Source organism: Drosophila eugracilis, unplaced genomic scaffold, assembly GCF_018153835.1.
Source record: "Drosophila eugracilis isolate 14026-0451.02 unplaced genomic scaffold, ASM1815383v1 contig_649, whole genome shotgun sequence".
Taxonomy (NCBI): domain Eukaryota; kingdom Metazoa; phylum Arthropoda; class Insecta; order Diptera; family Drosophilidae; genus Drosophila; species Drosophila eugracilis.
The window spans coordinates 2,512,167-2,530,670 of record NW_024573535.1 but is presented as its reverse complement, the minus strand read 5'-3'; the positions used below and the strand labels follow the sequence as shown (position 1 = coordinate 2,530,670).

The following is an 18,504-nucleotide window of genomic DNA, read 5'->3' as shown; positions in this document are numbered from 1 at the left end:
TATTGTTTACTCTCCCTGTGTGTGGGGCCCAAAATCAATATAATATTATCATCGGTAATTCAATTTGTCCTGTCAGGAGTGCAACGAAGAGTAAATGCACTCACCACAAACCTGCTGGGATAGCCAATTTGTATGCTATTGAAAGGCCGAAAGAATTTTAAAAAAATGCATTTAAGTTTCTTTTTATTTAAGTTTCCACTCAGGTATTTCGGCCAAATGGGTTTTCAGAGGTTAAAGCTCTCTTAAAATAAAGTTTGAAGTCAGAAATCGAAGAATACTATGCTGAGAACATAAACTACACTTTTTGGAATCTCTTTGGCCGGATTTTATTAGTTAACAGCAAGTAAAATATTAAATTATGATATGAAGCACCGAAAACTGACAAATCCGCAGAATTTTATAGCCAATTTATGGCAAATAGCAAAATCCCAAACCAGCTGGAAAATCAATCGAACCTCAATGTTGACATTTGATTTTGGCTGGGTGTGAGCTGACAATAATTAATTCAAAATTATCAGGCCAGGCACAGATATTGATTAATTGGTAAATATCAGAGACTCCAGTCGGGCAATCTGTGTCACTTACGGTGAAGTCAAACCATTATTTATACAGAAAGGGTGTATGCCCTTAGTATACCCACTCATCCGGAGATCTCACATACCAGATCTAAGCCAAGAAACTGGAACGGCAACTGTGGAAAGTGAAGAAAGTGAGAGGAGAGCGTAGAGAGTGTGGAAAGTCTTTGAGTGCCAAGTGGACAAAAGACGCCCGCATCGGCGACAGCAAATGATTATTAGTGAGGACTAAGGACCAGGGACAACGGGGCACAGGGCCGGAACGGGCTGAGGAACTAAGTACGGAGGACCTAGGATTTGGTCATGGGCGGCAGATAGAACACGTATCTAATAAAACGCCTCGCACACGTACCCACACTAATGTCCTGGCTTCGATCCAGCCATCGCAGCTCAAATATTTGGGCCCAGCTTTTGTGAGCTCATTAAATTTCGTCAATGTAAATATGTGTGCCGCTGCAAAGGAGAGTGGTGCCGAATGCAACACGTTGGTCCGTGTCCGTACCCGTGTCCGTGTCCATGTCCATATCCATGTACTTCGGCGAAGTAGGCGGCCGAGGGCAAACGACAGCCGGCATATGCACTTCCGGCACATTTCCTGTTGCGACTCCTAGTCCTCGTCCTTCGCTCTCAGAATTTATTACGTGCAAATGTAAATAGCGGCACGTGCGGGCCTCGTATCCTTCGCTCCACTGTCCTTCTCGTCTGTGAAAGGTCCTAGTCCTGTTGCAAGAAAAATCCAGATACACGTTAGGAAATTATGAACAGTACCACCCCTATTGGGCGTAGTATCTAACACAAACTTTTACATATTGCTTATTTTAAGTGTGTTAACTTTTGAAAAGGTGTCTTTTGCTTATACAGTTTCGATATTAATGCAAGACCTTGCAAAGGGTTTAAAGATTTCTTTCTTTCTAATCTACATATCAAAACCCTTTCAAATCAAACCAAAACCAAATTTCAAATGCGATATCTTCCTGGAACTGGAAAAGCTATTCTAGTAAAGTTACTTTTTCCTCTGTACACACAAATGCACCGCTCTTGGTTTCCTTTAGCAAAATCCTGCTGCCGATCCTTCGCTGGCTCCTTCTTTGCGACCATAAAAATGTTGTCGTCGCCAAACAAAGGCGAGGCAGGTCTCCGTCTGGAACTGCTTGCCACAGTGGGCATGCAGCGCTCTGTCAATAGATAATGCAGTCACAAGATACAAGATACAAGATACAAAATACAAGATACGAAATGCCAAATACCAAGGCAAACACTGCAATATGTACGTAGGACTATTTAGATTATTTATTTTGACAAATTGACAGCGCAGCCAAAACGAGGAGGGAATAGCACTCAGACAAAAATAAGTAAGGCAAAGAAAGGAGTGCTTAAAGTGGCAGACTGCCATTCAGCTTATTTGAGTTAGTCGGTGGTCCTTTGGTAACGGAGTTGCTGGTAGACAGCTTGAAAGGTAGCATTCTGTGTGCTGGACGATTTCTGTAATTTCTATCAATTTTTCGTAGCTGTTTTTTTGATGAGAGACAGCCAACTTTACTACATTTCCACCACGAACTTGAATTATATTTTCAGAAGCTCAAAATATCAAAGTAAACACAAGTACAGACATGCCAATGGAACAGTCCCGGACAGTATTATGATGAACTTGCTTTTGGTCAAGGAAACCGGCGAGCGGATCGCCGATATCAACTACAGCCAAGAGCGTAATACCACACCCCATCCAAGCCTGACCCAAAGAGCCAATCATCGCAAACTGGCGGAACTCGAATTTGCATCGGGATCGGGACACGGAGGGTCTGGAATCGGAGCCGGAGGTGGGTGTGGACCCGCATTCCGATGGCAACTGCTCCTGCTCCTTCTGCTCTGCAATTGCATTGGTAAGTGGACAATGGCTCTGCAAATTAACGAGCTCTGGCGCTGGAGCGTTGGGCAAATGCCGATAAATGTTTTCGCTTTGCTTCATTTCTTACGATAATCCTGCACTATCGAAAGGCTGGAATATCGGTAATCGATATGCAGATATTCCAGCCTTTGCCACGTTATGCCTGCTTGGTTTTCCCAACTAGACCGATGTGCGTTATCGATCTACTTGGCTCGTTCAGCTTAACCTTATTGATTTGCCTATCGTTGACAGGCCGCTCGCTACCCACACACTTACCCTCTCACACACAGCACCCATACAGAGATAAATATAACTGGTTTCTTAATGATCTGTAGCATGATTTCGTGTATCTACATATATATTGTTATTCTTAATCTACCTAAACATACTAACTAAATGACCAATATCACTAAAATATATTCTCTAACTTTTAATGTAACTTTTTAAGCGCTTCCTATCGCTCCTTTCGTTTAGTATCTTTAATGTTTTTAAGGATCTTAAATTACCAAATAATGTGAAATGTATCAGAACACATAGATGTTCCTTCACCTGAATTGTTTTTCTGTAAAGAAACTTTGTTTTCTTTTTAACTTTATAAATACTTTGACTTCTTAGATTAGATATTTACGATTTATCCATTTATTTGAGTCTAAGAGTACACTTTAAACCCTGAATCAAAGAGAATTTTGCAATTTCTAATTAATCAAACAAGCCCTACTCGATCGTTTTATAAACGTTCTTTCGTATGTTCCCAGTATATCATGAATTTCTATTCAAAAATCAAAAATCAAAAATTTTCGTAAATTGCATTTATAATTGGCCAGAATACCTGTAGTTAGTACGATCGTACTGTGATATCATAGCCAATATGCCAAAGCAATAGAAATTCCTTGTAAACTTTCAAATTCTTGGATAGTTAACAATTTGTTTCATAGATCATTAAATTTATTTAATTTTCGGAATATATTTTCGCTTTATATCTTAGATTTCTAACTAATTATATTATTAATAATTATATAATTTCTATCTCTGTGCAGTCACACACACACACAGCAGCCACTACTGAACACACACACACAGAGTCACACACACAGCCACCACACACAGCATATGTATATTTGTTCGAAATTGTGTTAATTGTTAAATCAATGTCTTCTCTTCATGGAAATGTCAATTGAAATGAAGATCTTACCGTTTCGAACAAAATCTCCTCAGTGGGCGCCTTCGAGCCGGACTTTGTGATTCCGCTGGAGAACGTGACCATCGCCCAAGGTCGGGACGCGACCTTCACGTGCGTGGTGAACAACCTCGGGGGTCATCGGGTGAGTGGTGACGGTTCGTCAGCCCTAGCCAAGGTATGTATCGGTTTCAAGCGCAGCGTTGAATTCTCAACTTCCGTTTTGTTTCCTCTCGTTTTCGTTTTCGTATTCGTTTTCGTTTTCGTTTTCGTTCGTTTTCATTTACGTTGTCGTTTCCGTTCCGTTTTACGTGAGTTTTGATTTCCGTTTCATTTGCCATTTCAAGTGCACAATATTTAAATAACTTAACAACAGTTTTAACGATTTTCCAATCTAAAAGGCACCAATAACAATAACGAGTTCCCCACTGCACCACAATTATCGCAATTATGTAACCGTTAAGCGCACCTATTCCTATATACGTATATCCATAGTTAACTACCCGTACCGTATACAGTATAACAGCCATAGCACCATACAATATTTACGATATACATATATATATATATATATAGTATCTACAAAAAATATGTATATAGAGCACTCTGCATATTAAACGCCCCGATGAACAGCAAAAGCAAAAGCAATAGCAAAAGCAACAACAACAACAACATGAACTGAGACAAAAGGACGAAACAATAACAGTAGCGAAAATAACAACAATCGATTCGGATCGAAACAAATCGAACGGCAGCATCAAAATAAATTTAAATAAACATGGCACAATTTGTGCGATGCGAAACCGAGACCGAGGGAGAGGCCGAAAAATGCATAGCTTATTGTTTTTATCATCCTATTATATTATTATTAGCACTCACATTTAATTTATAACACTCACAAAGCGAGCAATCCGGGGATTCCCGGGGATTCCGGGGTCTCGACTCCGCCGGCATTGTGCCAAAGAATTTAAGCGATAAAAGAGCCGCGCGGACAAAAACCGCCAACTGTAAGCGTTTGTTGTTAACAACAATAAACAATCGTGAATCGTTAAAAAATGTACAAAAATAAAAGCACAATAATAAATGTAAAATAGCTATTATTCAGCGCCTCCCCGAGGGGCGTGTATATGAGGTCACATCGCATCGCAGCGCGCAAACAATGAAAACAAATTAAGTCATTGTATCAGCAAGGATTTAATCTCTTTAAAGCCCGGCCATCTCTTCATCGGAAAAGTCATTCGTTCTAAGCGATCAGCATGGGATTTTAGGGGTTTATTCAGAATCCATAATCGGTATGCGAGGCTATGAAGGCACACGGATTTGTTAATCGATAACTTTTCCTTTTCTTTTTTCTTAAATGCATGCACAAATGGGTTGTTATTTAATTACAAGGATATCTCTTAAGCTCTCTGAAAGTTAAATTAATAAATATTTACCCTTGACTAAGTATAATTTCCATTACATATTAAAACTGACCAAATATCACTCAAATATGCGATGTCCCTGAGAGGCAAAAAGTGTGCCCAACGATATTGTTTTAAATATCCACACAAAGCGTAGCAATCGCTTCGAAAACACCTGCTATCCAATCGTTTTTTGTTTAATTGCCGACATTGAACTGAAATTGGAGGACACCTTTAAATGTCACCGACAGTCCTGTTCGTTTCTTTTCGTTTCAATTTCTCGATGCTTTTATTGAATGCGTTTTGTGTGTGCCATGTCCACGGTATAGCATACCCATTAATCGCAAATCGACGAGGGGTCTACGCCTTAGGACTCTTAAAAGTTTATCTTTAAGATAATTCCTTTAACATCACTTAATGCCTTACGAAATGCATGATTACTATGTCTTCCGTAGCTGTTTATTTAATACTAAATTTTCCTTTGATTATCCCTTTGAAATATGCCCAAGTAAAGGGTATTTGACAGTCCGCACTAGTTCACTCTCTCTTATTTACCCCTCTGCCTACGTCGCTGTCCCTGTCTCTCTGCTTGGTGGCGCCGCGCGTCAAAGAGTGTTAATCAACGAAATGGCATCATAAATAAAAACGCCATTTCATATAAATCCTTCGATGCTTCAATCAAACAAAAACAACCCAGCCAAATGGCAGGAGATGGCTGATGTGGGCAGAGCGAAAGAGAGAGGAGTAGTGCCCCTTGTCACTTTATTTAAACAACAAATAGCTACCTACATATAAACTATTTAAAACTTCCTACATTTAATCGCAAGGCTGCGGATAAAAGCAATAATCAAGCGACAGTGGTAAAGGGATTCATATTGGTCAAGAACTAAGCGATTTAACTTATTACCCTATTAAGATCCTACATTTTTCTAACAACAGGCTATTCTTCAAAATTTGAACTATTTCAAGGCTACTCATTAACCGTTCCCTCAACTTTAACAGCATTATCTATTTATGATTATCTGGTTAACAATACGTACTACGTACTCGATCTGAGCCTAGAACTTTCAGTGGAGCAATCCACAGCTTTTATCTCTTTCAAAGTGTGACCAAGGACAAACTTAGTGCATTCCATTCAATACTGATGGTATCATAATCTCCTGTTCGTGCTTAGGATCAGTAACTTTTCGCAGTGCTGAGCTCAGTGGGTTGCAGTTTTCTTAAAAGGGATATCAAAAAAGTGTGACCATGGTCGAGTTGAATGCAGTCGATTGCAATCCACTCAGCTCGTCGCCAACTATGCATAATTAAAGATTTCTTTTGCAGACAGCTCTGGTGCTCTGATGCTCTGATGCATTTGCGAAACGAGACTTCTGCTGATCATCCATTTGTTTTACAACGATGCCAACAAAAACTCAAACAACGCGAAATTCATGGCATTGTTCTCGTTTGAGTGTTGCCCCCTCTCTGTCGCACCCTCACTCTGGCTCTATCTCTATCCCAGGCCCTCTGTTTGTGTTTTCATTCTGGCTTTTCAGTTCGTTTTTTAGCCCACTACTCTGGGCATCTTTTACTGTTTTCATTTTTGGTTAGTAAAATACAGAGAAATATTAATAAAATAAATTCAAGCGCACCGAGTTCAAACCGAAACAAACTTTGCACCATTTTTGTATATATACAAATATATAGGTATATCAATATATATATATAAATATACGCGAATAATCTGTATGAGTGTGTGTTTGAGTGAGTGTTAGTTCGAATGGGCGCGTGTGTGCGTGAGAGTCGTGCTTTATGTAGTCGTGTTGTCCATGTAGTAACTGTAGACTTACTTTATGACATTTGCTCGCTTTATTTGCATTTACATTTGAAAATTTTTTACAATCCGTTTTACATTCCCACTCCTCCACACGGATTTTTTGTTAGCCCAGCCCCGGCCCCCTTTTTTGTTTGTCCGATTTTCGTCACAATCCGTTTGAGCCTTTGTTTGGAATCCCCAACCATCCAAAAAAGCCCCCAGTTCTACGTTCTCCGTTCCCCGTTCCCCCGCTTTCCCCGATCCCGTCCATGCATTACTCAATAAATTTGCTTTATTGAGTAAATAAATAAAGCGCCAGTGCCTCCGTCGCGCTGCAACATCAAACGTTCGTCCTGGCTGCTGTCCATGGGTATTTATTTTCCAAGAGAGCTCATAACCCATCACCCCGCTCCACATTTCCGAACTCCGAACTCCGAACTCTGAACTCCCACCTTTCGCCCTTCCCGTATTGACACACTCGAATAAAAAACGAAAGAAAAAATAGAAATGCGGGGTCTGGGCCTCAGCTGTATTGGCATTCCTGCTTATTGGATTGCCGGACCCGCTACAATATAAACCTGCAAAACGGCTGCCGGGCTGTCAGTTCACAAAGCACTAATGGCAAATATTTTATCACTTTTTGGCGAAAAGTTATATCAATTAGCAGCGACGATAGAGAAGTGCCAAAGCCATGGGATTTCAGTTTCCAGATTTAACAGTTTCCGCACAAAAAGTTAAAAGCCTTTTTCATATGCACTCCGTGGAGTTGGGAAAAGCGTAGCTTATTAAAACGGACTTAAGGCACTCGGAAAATACACTCAACGAATACTCGAACTCCACTCTAATTCAGCTTCAAGGTACAAAGAGACGTTAGTTCTTATTTCAGTTTAAAGAACAACCCTGATCTTCCCTATGCCACTTCTTAACGAAATTTAAAAACTTGTTTTTGAGTGTACATATTTACAAGGCCATTCCATTAGCTTGAACACTCGAATGCTCATTGATATAATTTTGAAACTGAAAAAATATTTGCATTAGAAATACAAATACTTGGAGAATCAAACGAACGTTTTTCAATGTAAGACATTATCTAGGCAAGTCCAGCTCATTTGAAATCACCTCCTCATCCAGTTATTAAATGTGAAATCATTAATTAAGTAAATGTGATATTTAAAATTGTAAGCAAAAAGCGCTAATTGTTTGGTGACCTTCCCAATTAGAAGCCAAAGATTCGATTCTCAGCCAAAATTCAAAGCAGTTACCAAATAACTAGGCTTACAAAATAAAACTTTTAATTGAAAACTTTTTTCTTAAAGCTATATATATACGCTACTTCCTCAGAATAATGACTTGGGAATTCTAAGCCGCGAAGACACCATTAGGAAATGGAAAAAGTTCGTACAGGTTAGAGGTATTTTCCTAATACTCGCACACACAGCCTATCTGTCAAGTTTTCTCCTGAGTGTACCGATCCGACTTTATCGTTAGTTCCTTTTCCACCGTTCCCGTTCCCGTTCCCCGTTTCACTTTCCGGATTTGCGAAACCCGTTTTCGTTTCGTCCGCACAAAGCCGCTTAAGCCTATTAGCTAAAACCCGTAGACTGCGCTCAGTCGGCACATCATAATGTTAATTAAAACTAGGCGGAGCAGAGGAGCAGGGAGGTGGCGCAGGGGCTAGGATTAGTGGGATGGGAGGATTGTGAGTGTTGCAACATTTGCCTGCCTGCACCATACATACACAGATACATACATACATACATACATACATACATTATCTCATACATATACTAATATCCCTTATATATCCCACTCCCTTGACGTTAATCCACTCTTTTTTCTAATTGTGCATGCGATGTTAATGCCAACTGATTAGCCGCTTCACAACGCACCGCCAACTGCACCCATAATTCATGACTCTTGTGTTTCCTTTCCCTTCGTTTCTATCTATCTCATTCTCTCTTTCCCATTACCATCTACCTTTCTCTCGTTCACTGTCTCTGTATGTGTGCCCCGCACATGTGAGCGTTACTTCCCGTTGTCTGTATGTTTGTTTTATCTTTGCTCTTTGGTTACAAAAAGGAAAAGAACATGTATAGAAATGCATAAGAAGGACGAGGCGATTGCATAAGCGCAAAATGTTAACTAATTGTTGAATGTTTCTTCTCTCCACAAACGCAAACTAAAACTCATATCCACAAAAAAAAAAAAAACTAAAACTAAAACACACTAAAATCCATTCGCCAAATGGCCAACGTTGGACGCTAAAAACCGAAAACTGAAAACCGAAAACCGAAACCCGAAAACCGCAAACCCAATTCCACTAATTGCACTTGAAATATCCCTTTTCATATCCACCGACCATAACAACACCACCAACAATGACTCTAACAATCTGCACTCGATGGCCAAACCACCGGAAAAAAACCAAACCAAACTATCCAAACCCTCCGACCCACCCGAAAACGAAAAACTTGCAAAAACTTTCCCACTGCTCCTGTGCAAAATGGAAATGGCGTCAAATTGCGCTGACATCTGACGATAACAACAACAAAAACACCAATAACAATGCTACACCAACGCAATACAACAACGAACTCTAATCCAAATCCAAACTGGCTATCAACACCGTCGTCGCCTCCATTGGATCCATTGCAATGACACTGACACGAATGCCTGCCAATCTTCGAAAAACTCCTCTTGAAAACTTCAACAACATTCACCAATACTTTGATTGTTTCTGATGAAATCACAAATATTTCTCATTTCTTTATCCGCAACATTCAACACGATTAAACTTGTTTACAATAATTTCTGATTTTAAAAAACTTCAAAAAAATTGAACCTCTCAACTTAACAATAACAAATCAAATGTTGCATGCGTCTCGACAACAAATTGGCTAATTCAACAACCTTTCAATTTGTTATTTCGTGTCATAACTTTAACTATTCAAAATTTTAAAAACAAATCAAATATTCATCAACTTTCGATTTCGTTTATCCTTGAACATCCTTAACTTACAACTTCACAAACAATCTCAAATTTTGGGATAATTCAACAACGACTATGGCTGGCAATGGTGACAATGCGCGAATGGTGGCCATAATGGCATTAACTAAATATAATGACCCCGAAACTTTTCCTGTGGGTGGATATCAAACTGCAATTTCCGAACATCTGGCGTTCGCTCACACCCACACTCACACGGGAACACAAACACAAACAACACTTTGACATGCAACAACGACCAACCGTTGTCTTCATCAACACACACACACACACACACACACACACACTTGGACATTCAAACCGACGCTGTCATCAACTCAACAACAACAATGGTCATCCCTTTATCCCCACCTCCATTTCCCCCGACTGCCATCACCCCCCGTTTCCATTTGGCAAACTGGCACCATCAGGTCGCCTGGATTAAGGCCGATGCCAAGGCAATTCTGGCCATTCACGAGCACGTGATAACCAACAATGATCGATTATCGGTGCAGCACAATGACTACAACACATGGACGCTCAACATACGCAGCGTCAAAATGGAGGATGCCGGCAAATACATGTGTCAGGTCAACACGGATCCCATGAAAATGCAGGTGAGTGCTGCGATTTCACTGCGGGTGCCAACTGACTTTCCCCGGAAAAACGAATCATTTTTTTCTGTCGAGGGTGTAATAATAATAATCATCGAGTGGTTATGCCACAAAGTTTAAGGGCGCAAAAGGGTCCACAATGCAACAACATGTTTCTGGTTTAAGCACTAAATCAATATTTAATGATGGAAGTGTTGAAGAAAGCTACTCAGGTTAATGTGAAACATGATCCAAGTGACAATAATAATGCACTGTATTAGCATATTTATACTTTTTAAATTTAAGACAGGTGAATGCTTAGTAAAAGCCATGGGTTAAATTTGGGAAGAAGTCCCTTTTCTCAATTATAAACTCACGATTACAAGTTGTGCCACCTCGAAGGGGCAATAACGGCATGAGGCTATAAATACCAATTGTAGGGGCAATAGTAAACTGGTCGTTTTTGACTGATTGTTCAGCAAAAAGGTTTCACCTTGGTCAGGGTACCAAGTCCCCGCTCCTATAACCCCAAACAGAAATTTTAGAAATAAGCTCAGAAAAGAACTTTTTTTCTCACAAATATTCTATCACTTTTAAGTCAGTCGATTAAACTTAATCGTCGTCGCGTCGTATTTGCTCCTCATGAGCACGTGTTATCGTCGTCAACTCTTCTTTCTAACTCCCCGATCCTCACGTCGCTCCGTTCTTCTCGCCGTCGTCTTCCTCGTCTACGTCTTATCGTCTCCTTCGCCAGATGGTCAATCTTTACCTCTTGGTTCCTGCTTCGTTGTCTGGGGGCTTTGTCTGTTCTTCTTAATCATTCCCACATAATATTTTACTTATTTATTTATCTAAGGCTAATAATTAGTTAAAACTAAGAGCTAACATAGGGCTAGAACCAATAGAAGTCAAGGCCTTCTGCTCGCGTCTAGATTTAGTTTATTGCTTGGTTAAAACTAACGTATTGATAACATATGAATGTGAGGTGGCGTTATGTTAATCAGTTGGCAGCCCTACGACTATCGAATAGAGTTGGGTATCAAAGAGGCAGTTGAGAATGTCCAGCACTAAGAAGAAGAAGCCCTCGGAATGAAGTTGCAAAGTTGTAGCGCCATAAAATAATCAGCCGAAAAGTTGTAAAGTTTGTCAACCCATAATCTAAACCTAAATATCTATTTTAGCTATAAACTTTTATAATAAAACATTGATAATATCCAATTATCTTACATGAATATATATACAGAATATTTACATTTTATTTACATAATAAGTGGTGATTAAAATGAAATATGGAAGGCGATTTTGGAGTTGTCCAGGAACTTAATGATATTCAGGGAGTTTGTATTTGGGGGGTTGGCAGTTGTGGTGATTATACCCGTTACTCGTAGAGTAAAAGGGTATACTAGATTCGTTGAAAAGTATGTAACAGATAGAAGGAAGCATTTGCGACCCTATAAAGTATATATATTCTTGATCAGGATCAATAGCGAAGTCGATTGAGCCATGTCCGTCTGTCCGTCCGTCCGTCCGTCCGTCCGTCCGTCCGTCCGTCCGTCCGTATGAACGCTGAGATCTCAGGAACTATAGCAGATACAAAGTTGAGATTAAGCATGAAGATTCTTGAGGTCCCGGGAAAGCGCAAGTTTATTACAGCATCCTGACACGCCCACTCTAACGCCCACAAATCGCAAAAAACTAAAATTGCTGAAATCTCAGGAACTATTGCAGTTAGAAAGTTGAAATTCAAAAATTATAATCTTTAATTGGCAGCGCATCTTATAGTGGTACTACTATCCGGCCACACCCCACCCATACGCCCACAAGGCTCAAAAGACGGTTTTCGGATTTTCTAGAAAAGCTGATATCTCGGTAACTATAAAAGATAGAAAGTTCGGATTCAGCATGTAGGTTTTTATTATGCTCCCAATGCGAATTGTTTTTTTTCGATCAAGCCACGCCCACTCTAACGCCCACAAAATCTGAACAACCAAAAATGCAAAAATCTCAAAAACTATAAGAGCTACATAATTTTGTTTAGGATCACGTATTTAGGATATGCCTTTGCAACTTTTTACGAAGTTGCATCCGGCCACGCCTACTCTGACGCCCACAAACCGCGGAAAACTGTGGCGTCTATAATATTATTATGAATGCCTTCGTTTGACCTTGTATAACTTATTTTTGTTAATATCTATCGATTTACCAAAGATTTTTCAAATCGGAACATTATTTCGCTATTTATGAAGAAATTAAGGTTATAAGGCCTCACACGGGCAGTGACGTCACTATAAGCATACTCAACATACTTCCTCTGAAAATAGGTGGCGCCTTGTGAATTTCCACTAGCAAAATAATATTTCAAAATTTTGTAAAACAGTAACGGGTATCTTATGGTCGCGGCACTCGACTATAGCGTTTCCTCTTGTTGTGTCTGGATTATGGAGGAATATAAAACTATGCATGGCGAGGGAGGGGGAGGTAGAAAGTATATGATGGATGTTCTACTTATTTATTTTATTATTTTATTTCATATATCGAAAGACTTCTACAAAAATCCATACAATAGTGAAACATATTCAAGCACAAATGCAAATACCAATATTTTATTTTTCATTCAATCGAGCTTTAGCAGACGGACTACTTTTCGAAACTTTGACTTAAAAACAATGAAATGAAATACTAATCAGTTCATTCAATCAGCTAAAATCAATCAACTATTAATCAAGATAGCCTCCATCAGACAAGTGGCACAAAATGTTAACGAATTTTTCAGGACTGCTTAGTTAAAAATGTTAAATCCCTTCCCATGAAAGCACGTAAAGAGGGATAAATCAAAATGGCCTTCCGATGCCCAGTTTGCCCAAAACATAATGTTTCTTTTTCACTTCCGTTATGCAAATATACGGCACATAGCAACACACAGCGATACACTTACATCCTTGCAATAGTTTTTCTTTTCTGGTTTATAGACAGAGCATCAAGTATTTGCATCTCCTGTGAAAGCCTTTCCTTTTTTTGGGGCAGCCTAGTTTCTTGAAACTAACAAAGCTCAAAGCTATCAACTTTCTGCTGCCTCTTCCGAAGGCCAGTGAAAAAAGTGCCTGAAAGAATGGGGGTATAATGAAATTATTCCGGCAATGTCGGGTATCCCCCTTTGGCCCCTGTGTGTGCTGGGGTGCTGGTGTGCTGGTGTGCTGGTGTGCTGGTGTGCTGGTGTATGTACGTGTATCCTTCGTTCTTTCCTTTTTTGGCCCCTAGTCCTTGTGTGTGTGTGTGTGTGAGTGTGGGGTGACATTTAAACACGATATATACACAATGAAGCGCTTTAATGACAAAAATAAATAACAAACACAGTGCCGTTGCAATGTTGACGTCATCAAAGAGCGCTTATATGGGTGTCTGTGGGGGAGTGGCGGGGAGACTTCCTCTGGAATTTTCCGAGGGAACTTTCCTATGTGTGTGTGCGTGGTTCTCATGTGACGTTTGCCGTTACTCGACTCGAGTCGAGAGTCGAGTTGAATTGAGTTTTTTTTTATGCAGCACCACCCCGCCATTAAACGACATGTGGAAAGCGATTGCGTTTTCAATTTCATTTCATTTATGCTGCAAGGATGATGAGGAAAATGTGGGTGGGCGGTGGATGAGAGATGGTGTGGTGGGTGGTGGATGGAGAAGAACCACCCATCCGCCGGTTTGTAATAAAATCAACCTAACAAAGCGAATTGAGTGAAAAGCAAATATGAGACAAATAAAAAGCAAACAGGCTTGACAATTCTCCAGCTTTCTCGCTCACTGTCCTGCTTTCCAGCCGTTTTTACCCACTGTCGTATAAATTTCGCGCTTGGCTCGTTTGGGGTTTTCCATTTTTTTTTTTTCTGTTTTTCTTTTTTGCTCTGCCAGCCAGCCAGCCAGCCTCTCCTTTTTTCCCAGTGACGTCAACTTTATTTTATGACACAACTGTCAACTGCAGCGGGAACAATGACAATGACAACGACAATGATAGCAGCAATTCGGTTATTGTTGCTAGCAGCCAGCAACCGCAGAATGAAACAAATGTTTAAAAAAGTGGAAAAAAGGGACAAAAAGGTGCAGGACACTGAGCTTCATAATGAGACGACAATTTGTCGGAAAGTGCAGCTAAAATGCTGACCAACACTCATTAAAAGGGTTCGCTTTGGTTTTATTTCTAATAGTTTTACCGTTGCCGTATTAAATAACTTTACCGTTACAGTTAAAAACGAAAATTGGGTTAATATTAAAACGAAAACTTATTAGCTCTAAAAATGTAACCTCACTTTAATGCTCATTTGAAACTCTCGATTATTCAGTGCTGTCATAAGTTCTAAAAGGGGGAAATAATTTTCGGTATCTCAAAAGATAAAAATGGTTCCACTGGGCGTATACGTTGCACGTACACCGTGTCGTATGCGCGATTTCCGTCCAGTCCTGACACAGTTACTCATTCCCCTAAATGCTTTTACCTGCAGACTGCCACCTTAGAGGTGGTCATTCCGCCGGATATCATCAACGAAGAGACCTCAGGAGACATGATGGTTCCCGAGGGCGGATCCGCCAAGCTCGTGTGCCGAGCCCGTGGCCATCCCAAGCCCAAGATCACGTGGCGTCGCGAGGACGGCAGGGAAATCATTGCTCGCAGTGGCTCGCACCAGAAAACCAAAGGTAAGAACTGCAAGAAATCTGAATCACTAAGACTAAGTAATTTTAAAGTTATGATTAAATATTTGAATGCATTAGGAAACTTAACTTAAGACTCTTTAGCTAGAAAGTTTGGTAAAAATTTTACAGAAGATTTAAACAAGTCAAGCATGCTACACCCCCATGAAGTCTCACAGTTACCCAACAATTTAAACACCTTTAAAACACACTTTGCCCTGACTAACCGACCGCATGTCTGCTACATATAAGAAGTAATATAATATATATCCTTGCCACCCACAGCCCAATCGGTGGAGGGTGAAATGCTGACTCTGTCGAAGATCACGCGATCGGAAATGGGCGCCTACATGTGCATCGCCTCCAACGGAGTGCCGCCGACGGTGAGCAAGCGGATGAAGCTACAGGTGCACTGTGAGTATATATACTATATATCCATATATGATACATGATAAATGGGTGGCGCCACCTGCTGCTGCTGCTATTGGCCAAGAAAATGCCCTGATTTATGGCAGCCGAAGGCAGCTAATGCCGCATAATAATCATAATGGTAACATATAGCCCGGCTCGGATGTGATGTGCGTGTTCCAGAAGGGGGCTGCCACGTGGAGGCGTCCGAACCTGTGCTGTATGGCAGAGCTATAACCGGAAGCGGAAGGGGAACAGGAACAGGAACAGAACCGCAGCAATAACGCAGCGGCGGCAACTGCAAGTGTTTCCGTTTCGATATCCGCCAGCTTCCTTCACGTGGCCAGCAAACTTTCCAAATGCATTAGGGCGCCAAACTGAAGGATGTGGCGGTGGGGTCGAAGGGCATTTTTCCGGACTGAGAACGGGAAAACGGAGAAAACGGGGAAAACGAAAAGCGGGGGGGAAGCGTTTCTTGGGGCAACGCAACGTCACGTTCCTGCAGTAAAACTTTAAACTCGTGTGTGTGTTGGCGGGTGTGTGTATCATGTGAAGTGGTAATTGTTAAGGGCAGTTCTGCACTATCCCTCTGTCTGCCCACATAAAAACCCTCTTAAGAACCCCCCCCTGCAACGCCCCGGTAGCCCCCGTAACTGTTTTACCTTCCCGCATCAAAGTTAATGAAATTTCCAAAAGGGGCAAAAGTTCAAACGACGACAATTCGGCAAGCGGGAAACCAAGAAGAGCGGGAAAACTCAAGAAAAACGAAAAAAAGAGGAAAAATAAAGGCAAAAAGGGGACAAATAAAGGGAAAAGATGGAAAAACCAGTAGGAGGGAGCAGGGGAAGGGGAGTGAAGTGTACCTAGAAGCATCAACTTGTCTGGAAAACCAAAAGATCGTATCCGAAAATTATATTGACACGGTCGTGAAAATGTGGCGCCAGTTTTCTCGGTCACCCACACAAGCACACACATCCTGTTGATTCTCGCCCTGCCGCAAAAATTAATTTTCATTTTTATTTTATTTTATCTATGCCACAAATTCGTTTTCGTTTTCCTTTGTCATTTCATTTCCATTTTCACTTGCCTGCAAAACATCCCGCCACCTCCTCTGGCCCTCGAAATTTCAATTTAAAAATCCATATGTGCGAAAAGCGGCAAAAGTCGCGTTAGTCAACGCCACCCACTCCACCCCCACTTTTCACCCGCCGGCTTGATTGATTCTAATCAAAAAATTAAGCGGCTCCTCGGAGGTCTGTCGCTGAGTCTTAGCACTAAGTGGGTGTGGGACCTTAAAGGTTTTCCTCTCTACTTGGGAAAATGCCTTCGAAAGCCTTAACAGGAATTCATTTCATTCAAGGCTAATATTTTGCTTTCCTCTTTCTTTTTTTCGTTTTTGAAATTTGAAGCTGTAAAAGCGCAGTTTTAAGCTTTAGGAATCAGCTTAAGGTCACCTTAAAAATAATTACTAAGAAGACAGGACTAGTAGCTGGTCGTCTGTCTTGAAGGTTCATTTTCCAATCATTTTCAATTTTATGCCTATTTTGGTGGTAAAGGTTCTTATATCTAGCAACTTCATATCTAGTACTTATGTTTACTAACCAAAATGGGTTAAAGAACCTTCTTCATTAAAGAAAACTAAACTAAATCCGAAAATGCTTAATCAGAGCTCGAGATAATATCCAAAAAGCGTAAATAATAAACTTCATTCCAGAGCATATAAATAATCTCATTTTCTGTGCACTTTCTGCGATTTAATTTGTGAAAATTCCTTTCTTTTATAATATTCTTCAGTCTCTTTTATGTGAAAGAGTCTTAGTTATAGGCATTTTATCTGATTTTCCTATCATCATTCATAACTTTTGCAATAAAAGTCGGACTGAACGAGGAAACAAAAATTTAACAGTTGAAAAATAAAGTTTGCACATCAAAATTGTTAAAATAAATTAAAAATTCTTAGTTCTTATTATTGTGAGCTTGAAAAGTTATGGGAATTAATCATGTGCGGAATCTGCGTAGATGGGTGCCGACCTCCCCCTGCAGAGCCGCACTGATCTCAAACTCAAACCTTTTAGACAAAACTGCAAGACAATGGACTCAACTCAAACATGGGCCAGCTGTTGCCACATTAGGAAGAAAACAAGAGACGCACGAATAATTAGAAGCGAAGAATTCGACGCCTCTTTCGCTCCGTTCTCCATTCTTCGGAGAATTCAGCTAAGCACACAGGCGACGCTGATGTCACGGGGGATTCTTGGCTGGCTGATGGGTGAATTTTCGGCTGAGTTCTTGGGTATAAAAGGGGCCGCGCGTGGTTAGCTCAAATCAGTTGCGAGCCAGAGTCTGAGAATGCGTGCCTACATAGCAATTACCCTTCTGGCCCTCGTGGCAGTGGTCGTGGCCCAAGGGGGCGGCGAAAGACGCGGTGGACGTGGCGGACGCGGTGGCGGAGGTGGTGGAGGTGGTGGAGGTGGTGGAGGTGGTGGAGGTGGTGGCCGAAGATTTGGCGGTGGTGATCGCAGCGTGGGAGCTTTCGGTGGACGTGGAGGTGTTCCTGGCGACTTCGGCGGTCCTGAGGACTTCGGTGGTCCTGGAGGCTTTGGCGGTCGCGGTGGTTTCGGAGGTCCTCGTGGCTTCGGCGGCCTTGGAGGCTTTGGCGGTCCTGGAGGCTTCGGCGGTCCTGGCAGATGGGGTCCACCCCGTCGTCGTCCAAGACCTTGTTTCACCACCACGGAGAGCAGCGTATCCAGTTCCACTGATAGCAGCTCTTCTGACAGCGGCTCTACTGATAGCTCTACTGATAGCTCTAGTGATAGCTCTACTGATAGCTCTACTGATAGCTCTAGCGATAGCTCTACCGATAGCTCAACCGATAGCTCCTCCGACAGCTCCACCGACAGCTCCACCGATAGTTCTACTGATAGCAGCTCCACCGAGAGCTCCACCGAGGGTTAGACTTAAACAGCATCCTCTTTTTTTTGAAAACTATTCAGGAATTGGAATGA

General features: G+C 41.2%; 1 protein-coding gene across 4 annotated transcripts in view; it reads left to right on the top strand.

Annotated features, from left to right (window-relative positions):
• LOC108117718 (neurotrimin) overlaps positions 1 to 18,504 on the top strand; it is a 37,145-nt gene that overhangs the window by 12,710 nt on the left and 5,931 nt on the right. The window contains exons 2-6 of one of the 4 annotated variants that reach the window (XM_017230276.2): positions 2,151 to 2,455; positions 3,676 to 3,782; positions 10,256 to 10,441; positions 14,905 to 15,097; positions 15,377 to 15,505. In XM_017230276.2, the coding sequence (XP_017085765.1) occupies positions 2,215 to 2,455; positions 3,676 to 3,782; positions 10,256 to 10,441; positions 14,905 to 15,097; positions 15,377 to 15,505 (856 nt within the window). In that variant the 5' untranslated portion in view covers positions 2,151 to 2,214. Of the gene's footprint in view, positions 1 to 2,150; positions 2,456 to 3,645; positions 3,816 to 10,255; positions 10,442 to 14,904; positions 15,098 to 15,376; positions 15,506 to 18,504 lie in introns of all 4 variants that reach the window. The other 3 variants (XM_017230274.2, XM_017230275.2, XM_017230273.2) reach the window with 3 other exon arrangements.